Source organism: Saccopteryx bilineata, chromosome 3 (genome assembly GCF_036850765.1).
Source record: "Saccopteryx bilineata isolate mSacBil1 chromosome 3, mSacBil1_pri_phased_curated, whole genome shotgun sequence".
In the NCBI taxonomy this organism is placed as follows: domain Eukaryota; kingdom Metazoa; phylum Chordata; class Mammalia; order Chiroptera; family Emballonuridae; genus Saccopteryx; species Saccopteryx bilineata.
In genome coordinates this window covers 125631614-125645520 of record NC_089492.1, presented here as the reverse complement: position 1 = coordinate 125645520, position 13907 = coordinate 125631614, and the positions used below count along the sequence as shown (strand labels likewise).

Sequence of the window (13907 nt, the reverse complement as noted above, 5' to 3'; positions counted from 1 at the left end):
AGCATCTCCCCCTAGTGGGCATGCCAGGCAGATCCTGGTTGGGCGCATGCAGGAGTCTGTCTCTCTGCCTCCCTGCTTCTCAATTCAGAAAAATACAAAAAATAAAAAATAAAAATGAGCCTGGCCAGGTGGTGGCACAGTGGATAGAGTGTCAGACTAGGACGCGGAGGACCCAGGTTTGAAATTCCGAGGTCACCAGCTTGAGTGCAGGCTCATCCGGCTTGAGCATGGGATCATAGACATGACCCCGTGGTTGCTGGCTTGAGCCCAAAGGTCGCTGGCTAGAGCCCAAGGTCGCTGGCTCGAGCAAGGGGTCACTCGCTCTGTTGTAGCCCCACAGTCATGGCACATATGAGAAAGCAATCTGAACAACTAAGGAGCTACAATGAAGAATTGATGCTTCCCATTTCTCTCCCTTCCTGTCTGTTGTCCCTTTTTGTCCCTCTCTCTAATTCTCACTGTCTCTGTCAAAAAAAAAAAAAGAGTAATCTATAACTATATATTTCTCTTTAGATACTTTGTGGAGATTTAAAAGCATCTTTATTTTTTTTAGGCCTGGTGAGACTGCTTAAATTGTGATATGTATAAATATAGTAATAAAAATAGGAATCTTAGTAAGTGTATAGATGCAAAGATGTTCTTTCTCCACAAATGTATTACTCTTTATGATTAAAAAATTTCAGTTGTCTATTTTTCTGCTTAAGTTTAATATTTCTTGCTGATTGATAAGATGTTTAGGTATTGGTGAACTTGATTCTAATTAAAGGCATGTGGAAATGATGTTAAGATGTACATAACCACACTTAAATATTTTTCTCCTTTTGAAGAACCTCAGGGAGAACTTTTTTTGGAAAATTTGTGATTCTTATGTAAAAACTCTGATGAAGTTTTTGTTTCTTGGTTACTTTGATGCTGCCAACACTATAATTTACAGAAAGCTGAAACCTGACTTTGCTCCCTGCGGTAATTAAAACACATAAGGTGTTTATGCTTGGGTTTCCAGTCTGTGCCTGGATAAATAACCAACTGACCTAACAGGAGTTGTGGATTTTTGGAACAGTGTCCAAAGAGACAACTTTGATTGGGGATTGGAATCCCAAGGCCCTTTATTCACAACACATTGTGAAGTAAGGGCTTCAGCATGGTGTTTGTGCATCCATCAGCTGAACGGATGCTACTGACTTACCTTTTTATTAAATCTTTCTGGAACTGTATTGCTGGGGGAAACAACATTTTGATTTCTAAATCTATAGTTTGTGAAAACTTTAATTTTGCTCAATATTTTATTATGATAATTTTCAAACATATAGCAGAGTTAAAAGAATTTTACATTAACATCCATATACCTATCATCTGGCTTTTACTATTAACCTTTTTCCTGTAGTTTTATGGAGGTGTAGTTTCATACCACAAATAACACTCACCAATTTTTAAGTGTACAGTTTTAGTAAATTTGACTCTGTAACTATATTGCTCACAAAAATTAGGGGATATTTTATCGCTTTATATTCAGTTTTGAAATATCCCCTAATTTTTGTGAGCAGTATATCATCACAGTTTTGGAAGACTTGCTCACTTGAAAAAGTTTCTTTTTGCCCTGTTATAGTCAATCCTCACTTCTACCTCTCAACCTCAGGCAACTGCTATTGTCTTCTCTTACTACATCATTTTCTAAAAATTTTTTATAAATGAAATTGTATAATACATGCCTTTTATGTCTGGCTTTTTCCATTTAACAAGAAGTTTTTGAGATTATTTGTGTTCTTATTTGTATCAGTAGTTCTTTTTTTGTAAGTCATTTTTAAAAGAAATTTTTTATTTTGAAATCACTAGCTTTATAGAAAGTTGTAAAGATAGTACAGAGAATTCCATGTACTCCTCACCTAGTTTCCCCCAATTGTTAACATCTTTCATAAGAAAATAAGTGTCTTTTTACAGTACATACTTTAATTCCTTAAAAAACTGACTCCCTTAAAAATTTTAGCAAGTATAGTACGTAATTTAGTCTTACTTTGATTTTTCTTGGATTCTAAAATAATTGTTTTTCTTTAGCAGCCTTAGACAATCTTCAAAATTTTTGGTATGTTTAGTCATAGACCATTTTAGAATGGCAAATCTAAATTTATATGTTAATGGGTGATCAAAGGAGTTCATCATTAATCCTGATCTTTGGGCTCTATAATTGAATTAGCACAAGAATTCTATAATTTTGATTACGAATTCCCAACTGTCCTGAAAATGTGTCAGGGTTTGATATTATTAATTTTCTCATAATGTCAAACCATACAATTTCATACATCTGTAGGAATTGATGGATATAAATGTGCAGGTTCATCAATTTTTGTGTTATTGCAGGTGTTAGAATTTCACTACGGTACTGACTTTTGTTGATTTTTAAAAATAAACCAATATAACTTTATTTTTGGCTGAATAAAAAGTAAAACCAAGTTTAAAAGTTGAGTCAACATTTTTCTGGTAAATTCTTTCAAACCTCAGTAAATTCAAAATGTGAGGTGTAACTTATTTCTCTCATAATTGGTTTCCTGGTATTTATTGATGAAATGAAAAACATGAAATTGACATTAAGCTGTGGTAGGAGTGCAATGGAAAAATGTGTGCATTAAAGTTACTCTATTTAATATTTGTACTTGAAAATCAGTGTTGATGTTTCAAGTCCAAGCAAAGAAACATTACTCTGTAGAATAGCATTTTTAGTAAGGTCTAGGGAAACTGAAATACTCATTATTGGATCAGTTTCACTAGGAAACAGTTGAGGTATCCCATGGGTCCAAGATACTGGTTAGCTCCCTCTGTCATGATAGTATATTTTATAATTAATCAGTTTATTGAGAAGTAAACTTCAGTAGGCCGAGGTAGACTGGGAGGGACTGGAATTTAGAATACAGATATGCTCATTAGACTGAAGGCAAGGGAATGTCAGTCCACTTCAGTGCTATGGGGAAAAAAATTCCAGTGTGCTAGCGGAGCAGATGGGGGCCCAGGGACAGGCAGCTGTCAGTGGAGGAATGTCTGAGCAGCTGATAGCTGGAGGCCCAGTAAGAAAACAGGGGATCTCATTTAACTATTGGGAAGGTAAGGAGCATTAGCAGACTATGATTTTATTATACAGGAGGCTCATTGTCCACATTATGACATAAATATTCACCAATGAAGTGATTCCTTATTCAGAGAAGCATAACAGTCAGCATATAATCCACAAAACAACCCCACAAATATATTTCCTAAAGGTAAAGTTATACATAACACTGTAGCTGACCACACTGTAGTAATCCTAGTGATTTAAAAATAAACATGTGAATAGAAACCTCAAATTCAGAAACAGGAAAACATTCCCCTAAATAACTGTTAAGTAAAAAAAATATCAGAAGTACTAGTAAAAATATGGGTAAAAATTTAGAGTGTGTGGCCAAATTGATAGTTAGAGATAAATTCATAACATTGAAATGCTTTATCTTTAAAAAAAGTGAATTAAGGGCCCTGACTGGTTGGCTCAGTCGTAGAGCGTCCTCCGTGGTAAAGTGTCCACCAGTGCACCAAGATTGTGGGTTTGATCCCCAGTCAGGGCATGCATGAGAAGCAGTCAGTGAGTGCGCAACTGAATGGAACGAGTTGATGCTTCTTGCTCTCCCTCCCTCTCTGCTCCCCACCACTGCTGTATCCCCCCAATCCGTAAATCAGTGGGGAAAAATGAATTAAGTATGTAACTCAAAAAGTTAGAAAAAGGAAATTCAATAAAGCAAAGTGGTCAAATAATAGAGAAAAATGAATGAATAAACTGCAAAACAGAAAGCTTCAGGACTTTCATCTCAGAGGGTCTTAACTGTTCTCCTGGAACCTTCCTAGGAGTATTATTGTGAAGTAAAAAAAAAAAGGCCTTAGAATTTTTCTCAACATGATATTTTACTGTGACTACAAATGAGTTAGGATTGGCTCTTTGTAAGCATATTTGCTGTTCGAGTTGTAGAAGTTCTATCCAGTTGAATAGGAAACAGTGTGAAAGGAGGAAACACAATTTTCCTTAGTTACAACTGATATGATTGACTACCTGTAGAGCTCAATAATATCAAGTAAAAGAAGAATTGTACGCCTGAAACCTGTATAATCTTATTAATCAGTATTATCTCAATGAATTCAATTTTAAAAATTAAATAATAATAATAAAAAGAAATTGGGTTTATAAAAACATGAATTCATATAAGGCGATTTATATGAAATATACAAAAATACTTTCTCTATAAATTGACAGTGGCTACTTAGAAAAGGTATAGATGTGTGTGTTTTCAGGAGGATTCCATTTTCAAGTTATAAAAAATACTTCAAAATAATTTTACAAAGAAATGTGTAAAGTGCTCCATAAATATTTGTTGAATAGATTATAACTATGTAAGTATGTACTTTTAAATTTCTAACATAAATTGATGGAATACCATATTTCTGGATAGGAAGATTGTTTTGTAAAGAAATGACAGATCTGTGAGACAGTCCTGCAACATAACTCTCATACATCAAAGCACTTATACCGTAGGAAATGTCACAATCGGTAGTGAAAGGGTGTGGCGAAGTAGGGAAAATTGGGTATTTCTAAAAATAGAACAAAAGTTAACACCTTGCACTAAAATTAATTTCAGATGGACTAAAAAGGGTATAAGAAAACATCAAATAAAAACAGACAATGAAAACAAAATTTAAAAAGTTTAATAATACTTAACTGACATTAGGATTGAAGGACTGTCTAAACTTAAAAGTACTACATAAAAGTTAAAAAAAATAAAACTTGCCTGACCTGTGGTGGTGCAGTGGATAAAGCGTCGACCTGGAAATGCTGAGGTCGCTGGTTTGAAACCCTGGGCTTGCCTGGTCAAGGCACATATGGGAGTTGATGCTTCCAGCTCCTCCCCCCTGTCTCTCTCTCTCTCTCTGTCTCTCTCTCCTCTCTAAAATGAATAAATAAAATTTAGAAAAATTAAAAAACTAAATAAATAAAAAATAAATAAAAAAAATTTCTTTAAAAAAAATAAATAAAACTTCTCTATCAGTAAACATCATTATGAAAGGTTAAACCAAAGTGGGAAAAAAATTATTTAAATGTATCAAGCCCTGTCCTGCTGGCTCAGTGGATAAAGCGTCAGCCCAGCGTATGGACGTCCCGGGTTTGATTTCTGGTCAGGGCATACAGAAGGACCATCTGCTTCTCTCCCTCTTCACCTCCCACAGCCAGTGGCTCAACTGGTTTGAGCATTGTCCCTAGGGCACTGATGATAGCTCCTTGTCCCAGCTTCAGCCACAGGCATTAAAAATAGTTTGGTTTATTTGAGCATTGGCCCCAGGCAGGGATGCTGGGTAGATCCCAGTCAGGGGCACATGCAGGAACCTGTCTCACTGTTTCCCTCCTCTCACATTGAAAAAAAAAAAAAAAAGAATTAAAAAAATAGATAAAAGGATAGCCCAGCATCTACATTTTTTATATAAACACAACCAGTTTTGGTTACAAAATGCACTAACGGAGTTGAATTTCACTATATTTCTTCTCCAAATACTGGTTATTTTGTTCTTCAGGTAACAAGAAGTTGAGGTGCCATTGCCAATTTAAATGGAAAGAACATTACTACATGACATCTACATGACTTAGAATCTATAAAATGTCTTTCTATATTATTTCATCTGATTTAAGTGGAATACAATTATTATTGTTTCACTTTCTTTGGTCACCTGGAGAAAAAGAGTATAAGCCTGAATGCTAGTTCAGGGTTCTCCCCTTAGCACACTTTTCAATAAGAGGCCATACTTTTTAAATTAAACTCTGTGGAACTGCAAACTATCTATCTACTTACCAGGAGCTAGAGAGATAAGGGTTACTAAAACACAAATCCTGATCTCAAAAAGAATCTTAAAAGAAAAGCAATGTATTAATAAAGACCTTCTTACAATCAACTTAAACAAAAAAGCCTAAGTTGATTAATAAGTGAGGAACAATGAAGTTAATTCTTACAAGAGAAAACAAATGACTAACAAGCATGAATAAAAGTCTTAATTTTTTAGATTCAAGATATGTATGATAAAGTAGTAAAGAGTCTACTGTCCCTCAGTCAATGGTAAAAATTTGTTAAAAAGATAATTCTCAATATTACAACACATGACAAAACAGTCATATCTTATATTCATATACAGTGTATGGGAATAAAAATGTCTTGACAGCATAACTGCAAGTTTTAAAATATTCACAGGTGTGTAGTTTAGGAAGATCTTTTGAACTAAATAAGTCTTTTAATTAAAGCTTTCAGCAATAAAGTTTGTTTTTAGCTTCTATGTCAGACATTATGCTGAATAAGGTATACTTGTCTCATTTAATCATCATGATTATCTTGTAAGTATGGTGTACCTTTAATAGATGGGCCATCTGAGGCCTACAGAGCTGGAAAAACTGCCAAGGGTATTACACACCAGTAAAAAAGAAAGCATTGTGTCTTGGCAAAGTATTTATGTTAAGAATACAAGCAAGTTATAAAATTATACCTACTAATAATTAACTTTCTAAGAAATACAAAAAAGATATTAGGGATTAGAAGGCAGTATTCACAAATGTTATTAATAGCATGTTAGTAATGTAATTATTTCTGTAATAAGATTGAGAATTATTCTTTTGTTTACTTTTATACAGTTGAACTTTAAAATAATTTTTAGTGAAAAAAAAATGGTGGTAGTGAGAAACAGGCAATAGACAAATGTGAAAGTCAAAAATCAATTTTTAAAAAATCCAACAAAACCCTTGTAAATATGTCGAGGAGAGTCCTTCAAGCTCTTGGCTTTTTTTTTTTTTTTTTTTTTTTTTTTTTTTGCATTTTTCTGAAGCTGGAAACAGGGAGAGACAGCCAGACAGACTCCCGCATGCGCCCGACCGGGATCCACCCGGCACGCCCACCCTGGGGCGAAGCTCTGCCCACCAGGGGGCGATGCTCTGCCCATCCTGGGCGTCGCCATGTTGCGACCAGAGCCACTCTAGTGCCTGGGGCAGAGGCCAAGGAGCCATCCCCAGCGCCCGGGCCATCTTTGCTCCAATGGAGCCTTGGCTGCGGGAGGGGAAGAGAGAGACAGAGAGGAAGGCGCGGCGGAGGGGTGGAGAAGCAAATGGGCGTTTCTCCTGTGTGCCCTGGCCGGGAATCGAACCCGGGTCCTCTGCCCGCTAGGCCGACGCTCTACCGCTGAGCCATCCGGCCAGGGCTGCTCTTGGCTTTTGATTTACATCAAAACTTAGGCGGTTCACATATGCAGATTTTCTACTCGCTTCCTGTGGCATCTTTCTCTTTTCAAGTGTATTAGGGATTTCATAAGCATGCAATGCATTGTAAAGAACTTTTATTTTGTGTCTTGAAATAAAATTTAAGCCATTTGTTCAAGTTCAGAAAAGCAGAATAGTGATAGATTTCACTATTTTGCTCACTGGTTTTGCTCACTGTTATGAATACTGTTTATTAAAAAATGGACAGCATGTGCTTATAAAACCAATGGGAATTTGTTTTCATCTTTTTTTTTAAATGAAAAATACCAAGTTTTTAAAATGCAACTGCTTTTTTTTGTGGTGCTTCAGGCTTACACCAGCCAGTTTGTATCCCTTGTGATGTTTGCCCTTATGATGTGTGATGACAGGATCTCCATGCAGGAGAGACGCAAAGAGATCATGCTTGGATTGAAGCGGCTACCTGGTATGAAGATCTTCTAATACTACACTGGTTGTCTGAGGGAGTCAGTGATGGGTGAAATTCTCTTCTTGTCCTTGAAGCTGTTTCTTGTAGCTGTTGAGTCAACAAATTTTGTTCTACTTTTACACCTGTGTATTTAAAAATCCCTCATTGATCTTACAAAGGAATAGAAACACTGGTCTCTGTGGTTGCTACCAATGTATTGTTATTATATTGGTTCTGTTTATTGTTCTTTTTTCATAGATGTTGCTAATGTTACTTTTTAACAGATTTGATTAAAGAAGTACTGAGTATGGATGATGAAATTCAGAAACTTGCAACAGAACTTTATCATCAGAAGTCTGTCTTGATAATGGGACGTGGCTATCATTATGCTACTTGTCTTGAAGGGGCCCTGGTAAGTCTTCTCACTTATAATTTGTTGACTTATGGACTTGGCACAGTCATACTTTTAGATTGAATGAAGTAGGTAAAACTTTTACAAGTGCCTTATATTTTAAAATAGATTGATTTATTTACCTTGAGAAGTGACAGTTGATACTAATTCAAAAGTGAAAATCAGGAAGAGTACATTTTAGAATGATAATTTGGGTTTAGCAAGTAACTTGGGTTAATTTGTTATCCAGTTATGAATAAAATAAAGATTAAGTTCTCTAGGTGTGAGATTTAATTCAGGTCAAACATTAACCATGTAGGAGAACAGTTACAAAGAAATACTAGTAATTTCCAGATATTATAAAATTTTGAAAAATAAAAATCTTGAAAAAGTCCTTATGGAGTTTGTTTTTTTTTTTTTTTTTTTTTTTTTTAATTTTTCTGAAGCTGGAAACAGGGAGAGACAGCCAGACAGACTCCCGCATGCGCCCGACCGGGATCCACCCGGCACGCCCACCAGGGGCGAGGCTCTGCCCACCAGGGGGCGATGCTCTGCCCATCCTGGGCGGCGCCATGTTGCGACCAGAGCCACTCTAGCGCCTGGGGCAGAGGCCACAGAGCCATCCCCAGCGCCCGGGCCATCTTTGCTCCAATGGAGCCTTGGCTGCGGGAGGGGAAGAGAGAGACAGAGAGGAAAGCGCGGCGGAGGGGTGGAGAAGCAAATGGGCGCTTCTCCTGTGTGCCCTGGCCGGGAATCGAACCCGGGCCCTCCGCACGCTAGGCCGACGCTCTACCGCTGAGCCAACCGGCCAGGGCCCTTATGGAGTTTTAAAACTTTCAGTCACTTACTGATTTATAGAAATAATGATCTGTTAGTCTGTTAGCTATATTTACAGATCAGTGGTCCTTTAATACTGTTGGATAAATAGACAATGACTTCAGGTATCAAATGTTTTGAGTATAAGAATGGCTTTTTGAAAAACAGATGGAAGACTAATCTAGTTCTTTCCTATTAGAAAATCAAAGAAATCACTTACATGCATTCAGAAGGCATCCTCGCTGGTGAACTGAAGCACGGCCCCCTGGCTCTGGTGGATAAGCTGATGCCTGTCATTATGATCATCATGAGAGATCACACTTATGCCAAGTGTCAGAATGCTCTTCAGCAGGTGGTTGCTAGGCAGGTAAGTTGGAGCTGTTGTGAGGACACCATGGGGGTCTAAGAGTTGGGCCACTAAGCTTATTTGAATTTTATGACATTTAAAATGATAGACCAGTGCCCAATATACTGCTCACAAAAATTAGGGGATATTTCAAAATAAATAACAAGTGATAAAAAAAGAAGCATTTGTTTCTTTCTTTTTTCTTTTTTGTCTATTTCTTTTTTTTTTTGTATTTTTTTGAAGCTGGAAACGGGGAGAGACAGACTCCTGCATGCGCCCGACCGAGATCCACCCGGCATGCCCACCAGGGGGCGACGCTCTGCCCACCAGGAGGCGTCGCTCTGCTGCGACCAGAGCCACTCTAGCGCCTGGGGCAGAGGCCAAGGAGTCATTCGCAGCGCCTGGGCCATCTTTGCTCCAATGGAGCCTCGCTGCGGGAGGGGAAGAGAGAGACAGAGAGGAAGGAGAGGGGGAGGGGTGGAGAAGCAGATGGGCGCTTCTCCTGTGTGCCCTGGCCGGGAATTGAACCCGGGACCCCTGCACGCCAGGCTGACGCTCTACCACTGAGCCAACCAGCCAGGGCCTTTTTTGTCTTTTTCTGAAGTGAGAAGTGGGGGTGCAGAGAGACAGACTCGCAAGCACCCCACTGGGATCCACCCAGCATGCCCGTTGCTCCATTGCAGCAGGGCCATTCTAGCACTTGAGACAGAGGACACAGAGCCATCCTCAGTGCCTGGGGCAACTTTGCTCCAATGGAGCCTTGGCTGTGGGACGGGAAGAGAGAGACAGAGAGGAAGGAGAGGGGGGAGGGGGGAGAAGCAGATGGGCACTTTTTCTGTGTGCCCTGGCTGGAAATTGAATCCAGGACTTCAACACACTGGGCCGATGCTCTACCACTGAGCCAACCAGCCAGGGCCTGATTTTTTTATTAATCAAGAACATCAGCCTGACCAGGCAGTGATGCAGTGGACTGCGATGCCGAGGACCCAGGTTCGAGACCCCGAGGTCGCCAGCTTGAGTGTGGGCTTATCTGGTTTGAGCAAAAAGCTCACCAGCTTGGACCCAAGGTTGCTGGCTTGAGCAAGGGGTTATTTGATCTGCTGAAGGCCTGCCGTCAAGGCACAAATGAGAAAGCAATCAATGAACAACTAAGGTGTCGCAATGCGCAACGAAAAACTAATGATTGATGCTTCTCATCTCTTTGTTCCTGTCTGTCTGTCCCTGTCTATCCCTCTCTCTTTCTCTCTCTGTTTCTGTAAAACAAAACAAAACAAAACAAACAAAAAAACTTCAGAAAAGCAAATGACAAGTCAAAGAAAGTTGTTTGATTATGCAAATGAGATGCAAAACCAACTTTTATTTCATTGGTGAAAATGCACTGTACATGTTCCCTGATCCCCTAATTTTTGTGAGTAGTATAGTTAGCTAACAAAACATTTAGGTTTACATGTGAGGAATTGAAGATTCTCCAGAGTTTTGACAGGACCCAGCTCATAGATCTCATGATAGGCAGAACTAAGACCAAAACTGAGGTCTTGGTCTCCCAGTCCTGTCCTCTTCAATTAGTTTATCCTGCTCCCTTTTAATTTAATATTCTTAAATAAATATTTCAGGAGGATCTAAGTTTTACACTAAACTACAGGTGCTGTGCTTCACTGAATTTTCTGTAGATCATTTGGCTTTATAAATTCCCAAAGATATCCTGCTTGCAACATGGTTGTTAAGAACTTGGGCTTTGAAGGCAGACGGACCTGGATTCAAGTACAGATAGTCTCAGACTTACAATGCTTTCAGTTAAGATTTTTCACCTTAATGATGGTGTGAAAGCTTTATGCATAATAAATTACATGAGATATTCAACACTTTGTTATAAAATAGGCTTTGTCCTAGATGATTTTGCTCAACTTAAGGCTGATATGAGTGTTCTGAGCATGTTAAAGGCAGGCTAAGCTAGGATATGATGTTTGAGAGGTTAGCTGTATTAAATGCATTTTTGGCTTATATATTCGACTTACTATAGGTTTGTAAGTTGTGGAGCATCTGTACTGAGCCTGGTGTTTCTTAGTTGTGTGAGTTTAAATAAATTACTCCCATAAAGCTTCCATTTCCTCAACTGTTAGTGACATCAATCTGACTTACCACACGGTTTGTGAGTCTGTGTCACTGAGGCCACAACAAATTATTGAGTGTACCATATGCACATTCACGTGCTATAGCTCTGCCTTTGCTTACCAGTGACTCTGTGTGGCTTTCTTGACCAGGGACGCCCCGTGGTGATTTGTGATAAGGAAGATACCGAGACCATTAAGAACACAAAAAGAACAATTAAGGTGCCCCACTCCGTGGACTGCTTGCAGGGCATTCTCAGCGTGATCCCCTTACAGTTGCTGGCTTTCCACCTTGCTGTGCTGAGAGGCTATGATGTAAGTGAAGGACCACTGAAGGAATATTGGGCTGGCTTTTTACCCAAGTACATTCTGATCGTTTTCCTTCTAAATATTTAGCAGTAGCATTTGAGAAATCCATCAGATAGATATCTGTCACCTGTGTTTTGCATGGCCCAATTTGTCAGTTACATTGTAGCATTTTCTCACTCATAGAACTTCAAGGAATCTTGGAGATTACCACCATCAGAGATGAACTTCTTGGAGAATCTCTGCCTGCTTTTTTCCTGTGTTTCCTAACAGGGTTGCTATTGGCAATTCTTTGTTTGGGACTATCTCACTCACTGTAGGACTTTTACAGTCCTTGGTCCTCCAGTCATGTGACATGTGAGAACATCCTGCTTTTTTACACATTTTTGCTGCCACCTCTATAGAGGACCACAGGAACTCTGTGTGTTGAACTGGCTCCTTTAGAATTCTTTTTCCTGATTTCAAGTCTTTTCTTTTAATTGAGTTTTATTGGGGTGACACAGGTTAGCATAATTATACAGGTTTTAGATGCCCAATTCTGTAACAGATCTCTGTACACTGTATTGTGTGTTCACCCCCAAGTCAAGTCTTCATCCATCACCATTCATCTCCCTCATACCTCCTCCACTCTCCCACATCTCATTTCAGGTGTTTTAAAGATACATTATGTGACTATATTTGCTGATCTGATTCTTTGTAGTCTATAATAAGCATCGTTAATGGTCATATTTTCTGTTTTTACAAACAAAAATAATTTCCTTACAGAACCCCCTCCCCCCAAAAAAATCTGTATAATCTCTTTAATCTTGTTCTTTTTTTTTTTTTTTTTTTAGGTTGATTTCCCCCGGAATCTTGCCAAATCTGTAACAGTAGAATAAGGAGCATCTGAAACTCTGGGCAATGAAGCAAACAAGACACCTTTTGTATTTAAAACCTTGATTTAAAATATCACTCCTCTAAGCCTTTTTTAGTAAATCCTTATTTATGTATCAGTTATAATTATTTCACTCAATTTGTGATTTTTGTGAAATTACCTCATATTTCTCCACTAATTTGTGGGGGAGTTTGAAAAACGGAATCTATATTCAAATCAGCATCAGAAACAGAGTTAGCTCTCCTTTCCTTCAGAGGACGATGTTGGATTTCTAGAGCCTCTACTTCAGTCTGAGAGCATTGTGTGTTTTAAAAGTAATTGGCATTTGTTTTACCATGTTTTTATTACCTCAGACCAGCAGAAGGGTAGTGCATTTATTGGAAGATCTAAAGCCAGTGGCATTTCACTTGGACATTTAATTAAGGTTTTTCTAAGTTATGTAGAAAGAAAAGATGCTATGATTTGTTTTGAAATTTGTGTACTTAAAAACAATTTTTTTTTTGGTGGAATTTCTACCTAAGTTTGGTTAACCTTAGTCTCAAATTTGTTGTTTGTTATTACCTGTATAGGTCAGGGTAGTTTAGGAAGCTAAATGGTACAGTAGTGCATTGGTATTCTCCAAAAATATTTATACAGTTTCATAGCACAAACTTGAAATTTGAGCTGCTTTGGATAACTGACAATATGGTTTTAAAGATGAAATACATACATATTGGATATCTGACTCTGTTTTTTTCATCTCCTAAAGGTGGTTTTTATTTCCTTGTATTTGTAGTTTTCTTTAAAATCAATGACTGCTGAATGACTTTTTATCTTGTCCTTTGAAATCACAGAGTAGTCATCAGATGTCTCAAATTAAATCAATATTGATATATTCAGAATTCTTTTCAAATTTGTCCCAAAGAATTTCCTGCAGTTAACTCCCATCACTGCCTTGTATAAAATTAGAATCTTCATGCAAGTTTGGTAGCTTTCTCCAATTGTTTGGAAGATTTGCAAGTCTTTTGACTAATTATTTGACCCTATGTGGTGGACAAGGCTTAGAAAAACTATATGCTTTACATGGAAATTAATGAAGAATTGCATCACATTAAGTACAGGCATACCTTGGACATTGCGGGTTTGGTCCCAGACCGCTGTAATAAAGCAGTATTGCAACTGAGCGAGTCGTGGTCATTTTGCTGGTGGAGAGTCTCACTGTCAGTTTGTGAAAAATGCAACATCTGTAAAGCACAATCACGTGCAGCACAATGAAACGAGGGTGCCTGTATTACTTCCTAGGTGTTTTCTCTGTGTTTTCTGTGTTCTCCCCTGGAATTCATTTAGGAATAAGGAAAATATAAATAAAGTGATACTGAGGTGC

General features: G+C 38.1%; 1 protein-coding gene across 1 annotated transcript in view; it reads left to right on the top strand.

Moving 5' to 3' along the window:
* GFPT1 (glutamine--fructose-6-phosphate transaminase 1) overlaps window positions 1-13706 on the top strand; it is a 72086-nt gene extending 58380 nt beyond the window's left edge. Inside the window, exons 15-19 of the mRNA XM_066267298.1 lie at window positions 7607-7721; window positions 7988-8115; window positions 9110-9277; window positions 11518-11679; window positions 12504-13706. Coding sequence (XP_066123395.1) covers window positions 7607-7721; window positions 7988-8115; window positions 9110-9277; window positions 11518-11679; window positions 12504-12548 — 618 coding nt within the window. The 3' untranslated portion in view covers window positions 12549-13706. The remainder of the gene's footprint in view (window positions 1-7606; window positions 7722-7987; window positions 8116-9109; window positions 9278-11517; window positions 11680-12503) is intronic.
* Window positions 13707-13907: the final 201 nt, after the last annotated feature.